General features: G+C 45.1%; 1 protein-coding gene and 1 long non-coding RNA gene across 2 annotated transcripts in view; one reads left to right on the forward strand and one right to left on the reverse strand.

Annotated features, from left to right (window-relative positions):
- The window catches only part of CHN1 (chimerin 1), a 105650-nt gene extending 95397 nt beyond the window's left edge, over window positions 1-10253 (forward strand). Inside the window, exons 9-13 of the mRNA XM_030016823.1 lie at window positions 3111-3284; window positions 3996-4073; window positions 5239-5376; window positions 6388-6493; window positions 9328-10253. Of these exons, the coding sequence (XP_029872683.1) occupies window positions 3111-3284; window positions 3996-4073; window positions 5239-5376; window positions 6388-6493; window positions 9328-9499 (668 nt within the window). The 3' untranslated portion in view covers window positions 9500-10253. The remainder of the gene's footprint in view (window positions 1-3110; window positions 3285-3995; window positions 4074-5238; window positions 5377-6387; window positions 6494-9327) is intronic.
- A 2909-nt stretch (window positions 10254-13162) lies between these two features.
- On the reverse strand, window positions 13163-13883 carry LOC121233396. Its single transcript, XR_005932713.1, has 2 exons — window positions 13791-13883; window positions 13163-13532 (listed from the first exon to the last, which is right to left on the reverse strand). It is a non-coding gene; the product is annotated as an uncharacterized LOC121233396 (long non-coding RNA).
- Between the last annotated feature and the right edge of the window lie 3126 nt (window positions 13884-17009).

Consider the following 17009-nt stretch of genomic DNA (forward strand, 5'->3'; position numbering starts at 1 on the left):
TTCCTTGTATATAAATATAATTAGGATGATCTCAGTGAATGCAATAATTGTTTTAAGTCCAGTATAAGATACTTTGAAGCATGTTTTTCCTTTTTTTTTTTTTTATATTTTAGTCTTAATTATCCTTGGATTCCCAGAAACATAACTCTGAGATATATTGCTGTCTGTGTGAAGCAGCTAATTTGCACTCACAAAATTGCTTGTGAGTCTTCATGAGTGAGATGCTGCCATTCCAGCCTTGTAGACATCATTTTTGACAGACATACTAGGGCATTTCCTGCATGTTGGAATAGGTGCTTCTTGCAGCAATTTTAGGAATTCTATGCATAGTAGTTATATTTGCATTTGTAAATACTATTATTGCAATGTTAAGGTTCCAAAGTAAAGGAAATCAAGAATTAAGATTTCCTATGTGGTCTTAGTTTGCTTCCCTTCTGTGCGTGCATTAAGATGTTGCCTGTAATTATTTGACTACGTATTATTTTTACTGCACAACTTCATCTTTATTCTGAAAGCAGAATAGATGGTACTTGCTTAGTAGCACCTATTCCATATTTTGTCTTCTTGTTATTAAAAGTGCTGGTCTTACTAACAGCACAGTATTCAAACTTCACACCGAAGATGAGTAATTTTTCCTCTGCATTTCTGCAAACATGTAATGAATTTGTTTCTACAAGACCCAGAGCTGCTTCTTCCCATGTTAGAGTTGAAGGACTGAGGCACTAAAGGGTTCAGGTCACATGTTTCTAGTGAATTTGGGTTCCTTATTTAAAGCACAGAGGGACCTGGTTTTTCAAACTTCAGACAAAATGTAGCACTGGGCATAGATATTTGAAGTGTAGGTGGAGCTCCCCTTGCCTGCGCTGGCTGGCATGCTCAGGGTTTCTTCCTTCCACAGCCCAGAACCACAGGCAGGGTAGATGCTGTGCGTGAAGAGGTGGTGTGGTCATGCACCTTCCAACCTGGGGTCTTAGAGCACTTGATTAAATGTGGGATTTAATTAGGTGCTCAGGTGAAAGCAAGTGCTTTGGCTGTTACTATTTCCCGTCTGTCACGAATGAGGCAATTGAGCAAACGCTGAAGGAGCCCAAGTGACCAAACTGAACTTCTCCACGCCTGGAGGGACAGTGGTTGAGCCTGCCACCGCCCAGGGCTCCAGGACAACCAGCTGTGACGTGCAGCTTCTGGGGCGAGCCCAGAAGAGGGCTGCGGGTCAAAGCAAGCCGCCGAGGCTGACCAGGGTGGGCCGCCGTGGTACCCCCGGTCGTGCTGCTTGTTTGCAGGGTATTGGCCTGCATGGCTTTGCCCAAGGTGGGGTTCGCAACACTAAATCACAACCAGGTGGGAAATTCAACATTCCCAGCTCCCTGTCTTGTGCGTTAACCGCTCCTCGCAAGGAAGGGAGTTGCTCCTGCACAGAAATAGCTAAAGAGAATTTTAACTGGCCATTTCACCCTGATCAGGATCTGTGCGAGTTTTGACTGATTGAAGGTGACATGCTGAACTTTAATTGCAACCAGAGATTGAATGTTTTACAGAGGATCCTAAGTGACAAAGCTGGGTGCTTTACAGGCCTGTTAAGTAAACAAAGTCCTTTTAGCGGCAGGCTGCAGCTGACTTAGTGGACATAAAACTTAGCGATGAATTCTAGGCTTTATTGGTTCGGAAAGAACAAAGTCAAATAATCTATGGAGCATTAATGAAAATACAAGTATTGGCAAAAACAGCAGGAAGGAAGTACGAAGGGAATCTGTATAGACAGATACTCAGTACTGCAGTGGGAAGGGGAAGTACAGATTTTCATCAAGGCATTGATCCTTCAAGCTCCTACGTCCCTTAATTCTGCAGAAATCCAGGGGACTCCAAATGGCAATGCAGCGAGGTACAGAAATGCTCGCAGAACTGGAGTCTCGGTGTATACCGAGTGCATGTCAGAGCATGGCAAACACCCTGGCTGCGAAGTGCCGCCTTTCTTGCTGGTTGCTATTTTCCTCTGAAGCACCTGTGAGTCTGCCTGGCAGGACAGGAGACAGGGCAGTGAAAATGGGGTCACTGCGGGCAGTGCGGGAGGCTGCTCCTTACACGGGCCTGCTGCCTGATAGTGTTGATCGCAGTGTGTGCTTAGCTTAAAGGGGACTGTATTGCTTCTCCCATCTTCAGTGTATAGTTGGTGGTGTTTTCCATCATTTTTCCTCCCCACACCCCGAGCATTAAGTTTTGAGTCATTTTGAGGCAGAACATTTTTCTATAACCTGATTTCAATTAAGTTTCACTTAAACTAAATCTATCTCCTTCTCAGTATGTTTACAATAAAGCTGTGGCGTTGTTTGTTTATGTTCAAAAAAAACAGAACAAATTTTTCCCGAGTCATTTTCAAAGTAAATAGCATTGTTTTGGTGCTTGCCAACACTTTGTTTCAGAAACACGCTGTGAAACGGCATCAGAATTGCAGCCGCTGTGACTTAGCAAAGTCCTTTGTAAAGTGGTTGGTAGCAAGAAACCACCAGCCAGCTTGGTGACCCCTGTGCCTGTTTTTCAGCTCCCCTCCAAGGTGGTGAATGAGCCCTGTTACTAGCAATGCTAAGCATGGGCTGCCGCTCCTGGCAAGAGCATGGGGGTCCCTGAAGTGGGTCAGGTCTCGGGTCTGCCTTGCCAACGTGTGCTGCAGAGGGGTTGTAGCCTTCCGAGACCCAGTCCCTGCCTTCGTCTCCCCCAGGAGGTGTCTTAAGTACCACAGTCCAGGACTACATTAAAGCTGTAAGTGTTAGGAAATCCGCAGCAACTTGGGAAGAAAGTTTAGATCATGATAGCAACGTATGTAATAATGGTGGGGAACGTAATTGGCCCTTAGATCCTGATTTGAAAAACCATATAGGAAGTTTGTCACTTTTTGTTAGATCCTCTAGGGATAGCAGAAGTGTCTTGGGTAGAAAATCTGTCTTACTTAAGGTCTGTCCCTACCTCGCATTTGATGGTTAAGGGGTCTCAACAGAAGTAGTAGTTGCGAGATCAGGTCAGACTCTGCAGGAGCCATATGTACTCCGCAGTACTGACCTCGGGATGCATTTTCACCGAACACCAGCCTAATCAATTTTTCCTTTTTCTCTCAGATTGTGGTTTAAATGTGCACAAGCAGTGTTCCAAGATGGTCCCAAATGACTGCAAGCCAGACCTGAAGCATGTCAAAAAAGTGTACAGCTGTGACCTTACAACGCTAGTAAAAGCACACTTCACTAAGAGACCAATGGTAGTAGATATGTGCATTAGGGAAATTGAATCTAGGGGTAAGGCATAGTTAATGGACTTTTGTTGCTTTACTGATAATCCGTTTAGATTGATCTGGGTCATCTGGGTTTCTGCTGAATGTATGATTGCTCAAAACAGATTCGCACAAGACATTTTATGACTGCCAATTACCCTGCACAGCTAATATTATACTTTGCATTATTCCATGGTTCATACCCATTTATAATTTTTATAGATTCTGTTAGAAATTGCTTAATGGACAATTACTGCTTTATAGTTCTATCTTGGCACCTATCTTTCCAGTAATATTTTTATTTTAAAAATTAAGTGAATGTGCTAAAACAAAGGCAGTTACTGTTGATGTGTTCCCTCTTGCTAGTTCCCCTAGCCCACACTGAGTATCCTTTTCTAGAATTAGAGTATTTGTTTTCATTCTGAAATAATGACTGAACATCAAGTATGCTAATCTCAGTTATTTTTTAATCGGTTGTAATTGGTTTAATATGTTTCTTCAGCTCTGACATAATTTGTGTAAACATAATTTAGTGCTGGTATAACAAGGCAGCTAATGCAAGGGTCAGGGTTAAAAGGCCAGTATAGGATTTCATTCTGAAAGAAAAGCCTGATAAGGCTTTTAAAACGTGTCTGCTTTTTCTGCCTTAAATGAAGAACCTGGCAAAGGAAGAACTGCATGGAAGGAAACTGTAAAATTAAGGCTAATTTTAATCTTGTTAAAATACTCATTGCAGGTCTTAATTCCGAAGGACTATACAGAGTCTCAGGATTTAGTGATCTTATCGAAGATGTCAAAATGGCATTTGACAGAGGTACAGTCTTTCCTGCATGCTGGCATTTTGTGCTGATGTATTAAATATAAACAGTTTTTCTGCACAGACTCTGTCTGTCTCATGCTCCACTGCATCAGTGGTCTGAAGGAGTCCAGTGGCTGTGCTACCAGAAGGGGAGTCTCCCCATCAGAAAAGCATATCAGCTTCACTTTGGCTTTCATTACCAAAGTCTACTTTTCTCTTTCCATCAGTATCTGGGCTTCAGTAATGATGCGCATAGGAAGGGACAAAGCTTTCTGAACTACTGCCCTAGTTTGCAAGTAAAACTACACTCAGGGGGTGGGGGAGGGATAGAGGGCAAGTGGTCAAGTGCCTTAAGAGGGCTGTGCAACTTAAATTCATCTTTCTGGATGAAAGCTCCAAAATAATAAGATGAATACAATAGTGCAAACAAAGTTTGAATTATTACAGTCCAAAAGAAGGTCAGTGAAAACAAACTCTTCTCTCTGAGAAAAGGCAGTGGGAAAATTAAAGGCTTTCCAGCTGCCGTCCCCCTATCCCAGTAGCAATCAAGGCCAAAATCCATGCTGGAAACTCTCTCTCCTGTTTCTCCGGAGCACTGGACCTATTCAGACAACATCTGCCTCCTCTGCAGCATTAGCAGGGCGGGGATGCACTGGAGAAGCCAAGTTCTGGATCTGTGTCCACTGCAGTCAGGAGTAGGTAGTATGCTGTAGCTAAATGGTGAACACATGTTTTTCCTGTGTTCAGGAAGGCTGTGGACTAAGTTGGTTTTCTTTCTTTTACTTTTTTTCCCAGACTCCCCTGATTTCTCATTCAGTGCTCGCAAATGTGTTGTTTGGCAACACAATGTGTTCAGAAATAGCTAAACTTCCACACGTTAATACAAGATAGATACTGCTAGATCAGGCAGGTGGGTTTTTTTCCCAGAAAAAAACCCTTCATTTTTTGTAATCATTTGAAATGAAGAAAGGATAGGTTTCTTTATAAAATGCTTGAGGTTTCCACCCTGAAACAATGAACTTCACAGCCCAGTAACTCTGTTTTGCTTATAAAAGCCAAAATCTGTAGTTGTGTCCTTTTTAATAATGTTTGCTTAAGCAAGTTATTATTTTTCTTTTGAATGCTGTTTTACATCTGTTTACATTTCCAAGGCTTTAATGTCAGTGCGTTCTCCACACAGATGGGGAAAAAGCTGATATTTCTGTGAATATGTATGAAGATATCAATATTATCACTGGTGCACTTAAACTGTACTTCAGGGATTTGCCAATTCCACTCATCACGTATGATGCCTACCCAAAGTTTATAGAGTCTGCAAGTGAGTGTAACACATTTTCTTCCTGGTTTTCATTCTCAACCTTTTCTTCTCCTTTTTGTGCAGTACTTGCCTATTCATTTAATAGCTGGCCCATCAGCTCTTACCCTGCGTGCCCTATTTAGTAGGGATTGCAGGAGTAATTGTGGCACCACGAGGCCATAGTGTATGTGATCATGGTTACATTTTTCTTTGCCTTTGTCACCAGGAGTGCTTCCTTTTCATCACGCATTATGGATTACATTGCTTTGTATGTCTTGCACGAATCCCTCATACTTGACAGTGACATTTAAAATCTGTTGGTTTTATGTTGCCAGAAAGGTGATCTATGAAAATGTTTAGAAATAAGAAGTCGCTTGATCTAGAGGTGTCTGTTTTGAGTGTTTTCATAAGCTGATAAGCACCCATCCTAAGGCCACCTTTAAGGCTGGCCTTGCAGACAGTGAGTCTGCAAGCAGGGCAGTAAGCCCAGCTGGAACATCTCTCCCAAGCACTCTGGCTGCCTGAAGCATCTCTGCAACGTAGCAGTCACACCAGCCGCACCTGGAAAGGTGTGAGGTAGCCATGGGTAGAAAACAAGAGCTGAATGCCGGCCTTACTGCTCCTCTGGAGAAGGCTCTTTCCAAGCAGTGTGGACACAGCCAAAGATGCTGATGGCAAAGTTCCCAGTACCTTCTGCTGTCCCAGGGTTGCACCTGTAGATAATTTGTGCAAAACTAGTCCAGTCAGCAAGGATTGCCAGGGGAATTTTTTTGAGTAGGCTGCAGGGAATCTTTCGGTGGAGTGCAGTTTGCTTTGGGGAGTTTTCTTTGTCCAAAGCCAGGCACATCCTGACAGTGCTCTGAGCACCTCTTTGGACAGGCAAATCTGCCACTGTGAGATTTGGATAGGTTCTGGAAATCGGTAATCCAGCAGAGCTGTGAGACCGTATCTTCTCTGCAGGCCACCGGTGTTGTCTTTCTGTGTGTGAATTCTGGCTGTGCGTGTGGTGACAGCTGAACATCTGTGTTTCAGAAACCACCGATCCGGATGAACAGCTGGAAATTCTCCATGAGGCGCTGAAACTGCTGCCGCCTGCACACTGTGAAACGTTACGGTATCTCATGGCACATCTGAAGAGGTGGGTGGACTAGCTGGAAAGAACTCTAAGCCAAACTCATTTTTAGCAAAGTCCGTGTTAGGACCTCCAGAAAAGTCTGGGCAAGGCCCACCAAATCCTGGAGACAGGCTGTGGCAGGGGATGATAGTCTGCATAACAGCAAATATCCAAAAAAGGGTATTGGAGTTTATTCTACTTAAAGCACTTGCAAAGCACTTAAAGGAAATAAGTAAAAAACCCCACAGTTTTGAAGCACAAAAGTCATCTGCCTAGCAAATTTGCTCTATATTTAAGGTTACAGTGAATATTTATGGTAAAAATGCCATTTGTACCTCTGGGAGTAGTAAGTCACTCCCCGGGCAGGGAACTAATACAGCTTAATGGCTATAGACTGGTGTCTTTTTCTGTTAAGTCTCATCTACTGACACCCTAAGAAAGACCACACACACTAGGCTGGAGCTGACGCCGATTAGGCACAATGTTAATTGGCCCTCCAGCCACACGTCTGGTGAGGTCTGCCAGCTATTCCTCACCAGCGTGGAGCCCCTTGTTCCACCTGCTGCCTCCTCAAAACTGTAGGAGCATAAATTCTGTCTGAGGTTTCTCCTGCTCCCTGAGACATGATTGAAGTTGGTCAGTAAGCTGAAAAATTGTTAGGGGGAGACTGACAGATGAATATCCAGTACAACAGCCCAGGTTCTATTTCTTTCAGGAAAGCAGGGGAAAAAATCAATGTGGCATGTTAGGGTATCCATTTTAGTTTCTCAAGTAACATGAATTTATTGTCAATATATAAGAATCATTCCCTTTCCTTAGAAAAATACTTTATTTTGAGCGCTCTTCTGCTTTTTTCCTTTTATAGTTCTTCTACAAGTAGGAATACGTTGACTCTGCTGAGTGCCTCGGGCAAAATTCAGCTACAGGGTTTCTGCCTGATTTGTCCATTTATTTCCATGACATTTCTAATGGATGTTTTAGAACAGACACAGGGATGAGAGACGCAGGAACAAAAAAACCCCACCTTACTGCTTGTGAAGTGTGAAGTTAATTTTTCCTTACCCTGTTCAAGAGTAGCTCTTGCTGCTTTAGTTAGCAAGTTGCTTTTGCACTTCATATTTCTGGTATAGGTGAATGATAAGGTAGAAAGGTGACAAAATTCACTCTTTTTTAAACTTCCTTTTAATACATTTGCTAAAAAGAGCTGTGGCGCTCAACAGGCTGTTGTCTTGCTGCTGAATTCAGGTAATCGGACACAGCTCCTAATTACAGACTGAAGATACAGCAGCTTGGAAATATCGGTCTGACTTCTTTTAAAATAAAAACTAAGGCAGAAGGGGAAAAAAGGAAGAAAAATCTTGAAAAAAAAATTTTTTTTTTCTTGTATGCCAAAGGATTTGTTCATGCAATGCAAGATGCCAGAGTGGTGAAAAGAGAAATAATTTAGCCAGACTCCTTCAGTTGGTGTCCCTGGCTTCTTAGTTGTTCCTGAGAATCCTTATGGATTCTTTAAACCGTAGTGTGTATTAAAACATTTGCATAATCTAAGTTTGTTTCCTTGAGTGAGGCAATTCCCCAGGATAAACCCAGGCAGAAGCTTCGGCTTCAAGGCACGTTTGCGTCTACTGCGTCTGTTGCAGTGGGCAGCAGCGATGGGCGCACTCGGTGTCAGGGTACCCCAGGCAGGCTGTCCTCCTCCCCCCCGCCGGGGGGGACCTGACGTTCTCCATGCTGAGGCAGAGCAGCGCAGGAGAACACGAGCCGCCCCTGAGCCCACGTGAAGAAATACCATCCCGTGACGCCGGAGACCGTCATATTTGGGCAGCGGTGACCCTTCTGGCCTTTGCTGAGCAGACGTGTTTCTGCAGTAGCCCCAGCAGAGGATGCCTCTCCTGTGGGTGTAATTCTTGGGCAAATTACATTTCTGGAGGTGGCGGCGGCAGGGCCTGCGCCCGCAGCTTTGAAGCGGTTGGGTTCCTGTGGAGCGGCAGAACGTGGCCTCCCCGCCTCCTCCTCTCCTGCGGATGGGAACCAGGCGGTGGGAGGCTTCCCTCAGCTGGGGGCTCGCCCGTTCGGCAGCTGCCGAGGACCCCAGAAGAGGGAAGGGTGGAAGCGGGCCCGTCAGAGCACGGGTTTGAGGACCTGCTCAGACTGCCGTGCAAATGAGGTTGCAGTGAGAGAGACCCTGGCAGTTTCAAAGCCGCCCCAAAGTGGTGATTCACTTTTTCCAGTACGCGCCACGGGACGTGATTTGCCTTGAAGAGGAACCAGGCGTCCAGCTTAGCACAGTTAGCCTGTAGTGCCCAAAGGCAGGGAATTCACGTGTGATGTGCCTCACCCCCATTGCTGTCGTGTGCGTGACAGAGGAGCGGCGTGACCACCTGCAGCCATGTCACCGGGGAACCTGGGCAGAATCCCACCCAGGTGGGCACGATAGCACCTCTCTAGTGACCATAAAACTGCTAACATAGTGACAAACACAGTCTGCTCCCCATAGGAGCGGCCTCCAAATGGTGCCGCTGTAAAGAGCGAAAGCAAAATTGTTCTGATTTGTCTGAATTCACCCCTCGGCCCGCTCCCTCCCTGACAGCGGAGTGCCGACTCCTCCGACAAGTAAACACGGTCTGCGTGCGTGGTCGGAGGACAGAGACCTCTGACTCGGGGTAGACCCGTGCAGTGTTTGCACTCACTGACTTCTGAGTGTTTCACCCGACACTTCCATATGTATCCTGCTGGAAACGGCTGGAAACGGCTTTGGGGAAAGGCAAACTTTTCTGTCCAGTTTCCCTGGTTTTCAAGCATATGCAGGCATAGTTTGGCATGGAAGGAATGTGAAAAACACTGTCCTTTTTTTGCAGAGTGACACTCCATGAAAAGGAAAATCTGATGAGTGCAGAGAATCTGGGCATAGTTTTTGGACCAACTCTTATGAGAGCGCCAGAACTGGATGCGATGGCTGCATTGAATGACATCCGTTATCAGAGACTTGTGGTGGAGATGCTTATAAAAAATGAAGACATTTTATTTTGAATATTTTGGGGGGTTTGTAATAAAAAAGGAAGCAACAGTGTTCTATGGATGAAGGAATATTTTGAAGTAATTTAATGGCTCTTGTCGCTGAATTCCATATTTGCTAGAGCTTTCGATGTATTCAGGATAAAAATGAAGGAACTCTTTGTCGTTTCTGTAGTGCCATTCAGCTGATGTTGAAAAAGGTTAACACATACTTTCCAGTACTAGTAATCCTGGGTGTTTATCATGTTAAAATAAAAAACAAAAAGCCTAAAGTTATTGCATGATTTGCTCCCTGTTCTCCCTGTTCTGGTGAGACTCATTCCATGAAGAAAACAACTGAACTGGTGCAGCATCTTTGTTCTGGATAGTTTGTGATTGTAATTCAGCATGTTTCTCCGTGTAAACCTGTTGTGAATTTGCTTTTATGTTCTATGTAATTGGTTTCTGATACTAAAAAGAAGGCCGACTTATGTGAAATGGAGCCTCTGGCAGTTTATTGACATTTCATATCATTCTCTGCCACTTTGGGGGCTGATTTCTTCTTGGGTTTCTTTCAGTTTTTTCATCATATAGTAATTTGTTTTTAACAGAAACAAAATGTGTACTTTAAATGTTACTTTAAGTAATTCTCCATGATGTTTATGGTGGTTGCAGTGAAATCTGCAATGCTGAGCAGTGTTCCTTTATTATTATTGCTATTTCAATTGTAATTTTGTATTTTTATCTGGCATGCATATATTAATTTATTAAATTTTGCTTTTAGAACTCTTAACACTAAGCTATTTATTTTTACTTAACGAACATGTTTCAAAAATACTGTTTGTTTCATTTTTTACATTGGCACTTTAACCTTGAACAACCTCTGACTTAAAAGAGGTGAGTTAAGAGTTTTACGGGTTTTGACAAGACCATTCTGATCTGAATACTTTGGAGCCTGACACAGCCTGAATTAAGGCTCCCACAAATTCCTTTTTAGTTTGAAAATTTCTTTCTTCATTGTCCGAGGTGCCTCTCAAGAATGCTTCAGAACTCTTAAACAAACCAAAAAAGTATTGTCAAGCCATCTACTACTACGTATTTTTTATATATATATATATATATATATAGTTGTAATTACCTGTATACGAACTGGAATTGCAGTTTACCATTACACGGTTGTAGCTGCCCAGAGTAGATGGATACACCACTGAATTTCAAATGCAAATACGTCCCAGAACACTTGCTTTGCACTTAAAGTGTTCAACTGTGGTGCAAGCACTTCAGCCTGCCCTGCAAACACCATCCGGAGGAGGAGGAGGAATAATGCCCTGGCAATTGCAACCAGCTGTGCTCCCTTCCTGTCAGCAATAAGGTGCCTCCCTGTATCCCACCCCTTCCCTTGCATGCCTGGCCAGGAGAGGAGAGGGGAGGAGGGAGCTCCCCTGCAGCTCCCCTGGAAGTGGGGGATGAAGGATTCCAGGAAGGAAAGGGTGAAGCTGGGGATGCATGCTGGTAAGCACATGGGGAGCGCTGCTCTGGGCTGGGGGGCTGCTGGAGAGGTGGAGCGGGGGGAGGTTTTGAAAGAGTCAAAAGGTTTTTTGGGTTTTTTTGGTTTGTTTTTTTTTTTTAAGTATTCTGTGGTACTAAAAGTGACTTGCTGCTATAACTCCTGTATTAATTAGTGCACATTATCACTTTATTTATCCCAATGAACTGACACAGCTGGAAAACTATGTCTCTGACCACAGCCTTGCCCCCCCCGGCCCCAGAGCAATGGCCCATATGCTTCCCAGTCACATCTGCCTTGCACTCTCCAGCAGCCACGTGTTCACCGCTACCTTGTTCCAAGCCAACACCTAAATGTACTGCATTTCCCCCCACTGCCTTGACAGCATGCAATGCACTGTCTCAGTCCTGTGTTGCCTGATCGCTCTGCGTATCCCAGTCCTCGGACCGTCCATCGCTCCTCCCTTCCCTTCCAGGGTACCTTGCAGTGGCTCTGGCTGGGCTTTTGCCATGTCCTGTTGCTGCCATCAGCGCTCAGCTCCCTGTCATCAGGTCTGGCGTCAGGAGATAGGATTTTTTTCTCAATAATGCTGGCAAGGTTTTGCACGCACGGGTTTGACGCGCTTGTTGCACTGCAGTGTTTGCATTACTTGTTATGTGCTTGTCCCTAACACCTGATGCCACCACAGCCAGCTGTGGCAAAAGCATCCTTTTCTCGAAGCACCCAGCAGCGGCTGATAGAGGGCACGGCCGGAGAAGGGCATGGCTCTGCCTCAGCAGCTCTGGCTGTGGTGGTGGCACCCTGTGTCCTTTGGCAGCCCCGGTGAGCCTGAGGAGCCCTCGGCTTACCTGAGCAAAAGGTGTCTGCTGTTCCCCGTTGCTGCGCAAGCAAACCTGACTTAGGTAGTTGAAGTCCCACTTCTAAAGCATATAGCAGGAAGCATGTAGTATATGGGAGTAATTAGGATAATTTCATTTTCTTCTTGTGTGAAATATCCAGCTCCTCCGTCTTGCTGCAGCAGCAGGTGGGTGCTGCTGACACTAATGTCTGCTCCCCTCGCTTTACAGATGCTTTCGACTGCATTTAGAAGTAGCAATGGCCACTGAGAGGTGCAAAGCTGGATCAGAGTCAGAGCAAAACCACCCAAAACAGCAAGCCTAGATTTGCTCTGGGTATAGTCAATCTCCCCAGTGCATGCAGGGCAAACAAGGTTTGTTAGCTACTACCAAGTGCCAGTCTCCAGCTCGAAATGCCTTTTTTTCCAGCAGAATTTAACAGCTGATTATAATCATGGGACAGGAAAGGAGAAAACCTAGATGGAAACCCACTGCTGAGAGAAGAGCAGTCAGTTTGCTGACCAACTTAAAAAAACAACCAACCAAACAAAAAACCCACAAACAAGCAAACAAAAAAACAACAAGAAAAATCCCCACCCCCCCCCCCCCCAAAAACCCAGCTTAAGAAACATAACTTTCCTTAATGCCTGTACACCCCCTCCCCTAAAAGCTCCCTAGTGAGTACTTAGGGCAGCTAGTAGGCACAGGAGCTTAGAGGTCAGGCAGCCGAGTCCCTGCCGTAATAAGCACACTTTATTTTCCCTGAATCTCACATTCTGATGAAATATGAGGGAAACAGCATACCAAGAGATGATAAAGCTTCAGAATATGTTTAACACCAAATAATCTCAATATTCAAATAATTAAGGCTGACGGTGTCTGCTAACCATGCTGCTCAGCCTACATGGGACAAAACTGCCCCCCCCCCCGAGCACGTGTCTCTCAGGTTCAAATATACAGGTTGTGTGTTGCATTAGGGACAGGAACGTGGGATGGAGGACCCCAGTGGTCAGTGAAGTACTTGCTTGACTCTGAATCCCTGGAATCTGTATCCAGTGACTATTTTTTTTAATCTTTTCAATTTAATTGTGATTTTTCATTTAGCGTGTAGGCAAAGCCTCCATTTTTAATCTCGTTGTTGTTACTATCCTAATGAAACTCTCATCTTCCCTGAGTGATAACCATTGAAGCAGGTAGTGCAGAAATAAATGTCTTTGCAGGGAATTTCATACTTCTTTTTGCTAACCAGGAAGATACTTTGCATGGGCACATAAGCAATTATGTGATTCAAGTTTCATTTATTCAAATTCTTAATTAAGTGCAGAAAACTAGTATTTTTAGTATATGTATTAGTTAAATGGCAATACAATAAATAACCTCGGTCTATAGGAAGTAAAGGTTATCACTAAGTTGATTTGTTCTCTAAACAAATCGATTTCCATGATAAATGCGTGTTACCTCTAGTTCAGGCGTTGACTTTACTGGCTCCAGTGCCGCAGGGTACCCGTCTACAGCACGACGTGGGGCTGGACAGAGACACAGGAGCCGCCTCACTGGCAACATCTTACCAAGAGGCAATTGGCCACAGCCAAAAACATGGGAAAGAAGGGATTAAACTGAGAAAAACTTCTTCCTCGGGCTTCTACGGAAGAAATGAGGCGCACTGGCAAGAAGTATGAGTTGGTAGCAGTCAAGGAACTTGCATAGAGCGTGAGGGAAAGCAAGTCTTCAACAAGGATAAAGGAAAGCAAAATTATTAAAGATTATGGAGGCAGTGAATAGCTGTTGAAAATGTATGTCTAGCAAAAATGTAACGTCATCAGAACTATTGGGGAAAAGAGCTATTTAGGATAGTGCTTAGGGGTGTAATTAGGAGCCTTAGGATGAAAAGGGAAAAAAGGAAAAAGTCTCGTGGCAATTTCAGGAAAACGTCCCAGCAGTGAATTAGCCCAGCAGTTTAGCACAGCGTTACTTGACCTCTTACCAGCCGGGCCAGGCCTCTGTAACTCAGTGCAAAAGCTGTCCCAGATGTCCTTGGTCCAGGCCTCCTTTCCAGCAGATCCGCAGCGACGCACGGCAGCCCGGCACGCGCGCGGCGCGTTGGACCCGCTACGCGTGTCCTGCGGGACGCCCCTCGGGAGAGCAGCACGTGTGTCCCCCCGTGTCCCTGGCCTGGGCGCAGGGCTCCTTCCCTGGCTGGGGGCCGCGTCTGCCTCCAGCTCCCCGCCGGAGGGACGCTTCACCGTCCCCGTTTCAGACCGCGGGCAGAGGGAAAAACACTGCGTGCGGAGGCCGTATGCGGGGAGCCCGTGACGAGGCTTTAGGAGATCTCTGCGATGAGGGAAGCAAGCTGCCTTCTGACACAAGAATGCAAATTTCTGTTTGTGCCAGATTAGCTGACAGGATGGGAAAACCTGTTATTTATGATTTTATGCAATAACAAACTTTCCTGCCCTTCCCCCCACAATGGCAAAGGAAGAAGTAAAGGCTTCTAAAAGGCATATATGATATACTCGCTCTGTTCCTGACCTAATTTTTGCATGCTGAGGAATGTTCTGCAATGTTTTTGTTATAGCTATAATTATATTGCAATAAGGGAAAAAAACATTCAGTGAACCTAGCAATCACGTATTTCTTTTTTAGTCACGCAAAATTACTGCTTAGCAACTGCATATCAGCCCTAGAAAGCTTATGTAATGCAAGAGAAGGAGGGTTAGGAAATGCATTGTGGATTAAAGCGACTGCTGAGCAAACCGTGTAAGGCACGAGTGCTTCTGCTTCGGTCACGTGCTGGCAGGAGTGGAAGTAAAGGGCAGAGGATGCGTGCGTGAGAGCAGGGCGTGAGAAGCTGGGTGCGGGGCTTGTTACTGCACCTCCAGCAAACCTCCCCAGTGCCCCCTCTCTGCAGCACTGGGCTGGCTGGGCATGAGCTCTGCCTCCAGCAGAATCCGAGGACCCCGGGCTGACGCGCCGATGGGAGGAAGCCTTACATATGCATCAAGTGACGCACCTCCTCTTCAGTTCTTCAGCACACGCTTCCTCTGCCTCTGGTCGCGGGCTTTTCAGGTTATGCTGTCTCCAGAGCCCTCGCATAGACTGATCGTGTCTTCGTGCTGGCCTGATCTGCTCTCTGCGTGGTCTGGGACACACCACGGAGATGCTGCTCTTGATGCCGCCTTCTGTATCTCAGTTTGGACAGCACGATTCATGAAATTCTCTGATGTCTGTTGCTGGTTTCATGGTCAGAGTACTATTTTTTCTTATTTGATCTCTCCCAAGAGTCATGTCAATAAGCTGCTCAAGGAATTTGTTTAAGAGCTTTTAGTTAGGTTTCCTTTCCTATTTCTCATGTAAGTATTTTGTCTCAAGGACATATGTAGCTCCTTGTATTACTCAGGTCTTTATCGCTACTCTGCCTCGGTGAATTGGAGCAAATGGTTCTTAGGCCTCTGGGAGCCTTTGATTAATGTGTTTCCTGAGGCAATTAGGCATTGTTTTGAAAAATACATTTGGCGGCCAACCAGGATTCATTTTCAAGCACTATGTTGCCTGTAATTTTTGTTTCTTGCTATCAAGCCTAGAGTTTGAATGCTAAGCTTTTTCTCTTTGCTTCTTTTTTTCCATGCCTTATTACTAACTGTGTCAGTAATGCAAATAGGATTGTCCAAACTATTAAAATTACTCATTTTGTAGATTAGTATTCTTAAGGTAGTGTATCCTAAAGCTTACTTGGAAGGATCACTCACTAAACCCAGAAGAACTTAGCACAGCATGATGCTGTTGCTCATTGCTCATCTCCAGCACTTGCTCTGTTCTCAAAAAGGGGAAGGGGAGAGATTCCTTTAATCGCTCTTTGTTCTTTTATCCCCTTTCATGTTCTCCAGCATCATGATGCTGACATATGTTTTTTGTACCATGCAATAACTCTCACGTGGTATCTTCCAGTAAAACTACTGGAATTCAGGTACACTGAGATTGCTGCAAGGTGGGTTAGACACCACCAATGTGGTGCAGTACAAGATACCTCACAAAAAAGAAGTTCAAAGCCCAGCTAGGCACCTTTATTAAAAGTAGGCAGAGGCCAATAATCAAATACATGTGGAGGAGTCATAGCATCTATTGCAAGCTGTTCCCTAGGTGAGTTGCAATGACGCTTGCAAATCACTTCCTCACAGAAAACTGTGAACTTCTCCTGGAAGTAGTTCCCCAACCCACACCTAATCTTGTCTTTCAGAGAAAAGCCATCATTTCCAAATGTGTTACAATACAGTGGATACGCTGGTTTTCAATCTTGTTCAAAAAAACCCAAAACCAAACAATAGTCCATGTGCAGCAGCCCAGATACTCACCCTTCTTAATCATTTCAAATATGATGCAATGCTGAGTCTCTACAGCTCCTTCATGGCCCCTCACTTGGGAAGAGTTGTGGTCTGCCCATGGCTTACTTTGAAGTTCTCTCTCCATAATGTAAATCAAGAAGAGTTGGTCTGAAGTTACGGCAAAGAAGTGACTTGGCGTTGCCTGGTGAGGATGTTGGCAGTGGAGGACGCTAAAGAAGGAGTTGGAGGTACTGCTGTGGAAAGTGTAGGCTGGCTTGTTCTGTGGTCTGTGTCCATCCTTGGGTTGGAAATCTCTGCTGGCGTTAGGAGGGAGCTGATATTCTCCTTCTTGCACTGGTGGGAGGAAAACCCCCACTAATGTTCCCTTTTCCATCTGCAGCTCTGATATCAGGTTTAGCCTCTCTCCTAAGCCACCGTGTCAGTTTACTAATAGTGTTAATTAAGAACAGAAAACTAATCTGCCAGTGCACCTACACCCAAGTCTCCTTCTGTTATAAGTAACTTCAACAGTGAGCTTTGATCTAGCTAACCACCACCCCCCCACACACCCTCCCCCCCATGCCTTTTTGAGCTCCAGTCAAAGACTCCTTTCAATATCACAAATGAAGAGGCAAATACGCTTTGGAAGGTGAAGGCAACAAACCGAATGCTTTGCTTCACCTAACAGTGCCGGCTGAGAGCCTCCCAAGTGACTATCGCTGCTGGTAGGCAGGGATCAGAAGCAGCGCGAGCGTACCGGCACCGCTCCTTGCCGTCTCCCTTAGTGGTCCGAAGGAGGCGAGCACGGTGTCAGTGGGGCTTCCCACCCTACAGCTCCCCACTTCTTGTAGGTATGTTAATTTTGTAATGGGATGGAAGGTAGC

The sequence above is a fragment of the Aquila chrysaetos genome, chromosome 6, assembly GCF_900496995.4.
Source record: "Aquila chrysaetos chrysaetos chromosome 6, bAquChr1.4, whole genome shotgun sequence".
Classification (NCBI taxonomy): Eukaryota; Metazoa; Chordata; class Aves; order Accipitriformes; family Accipitridae; genus Aquila; species Aquila chrysaetos.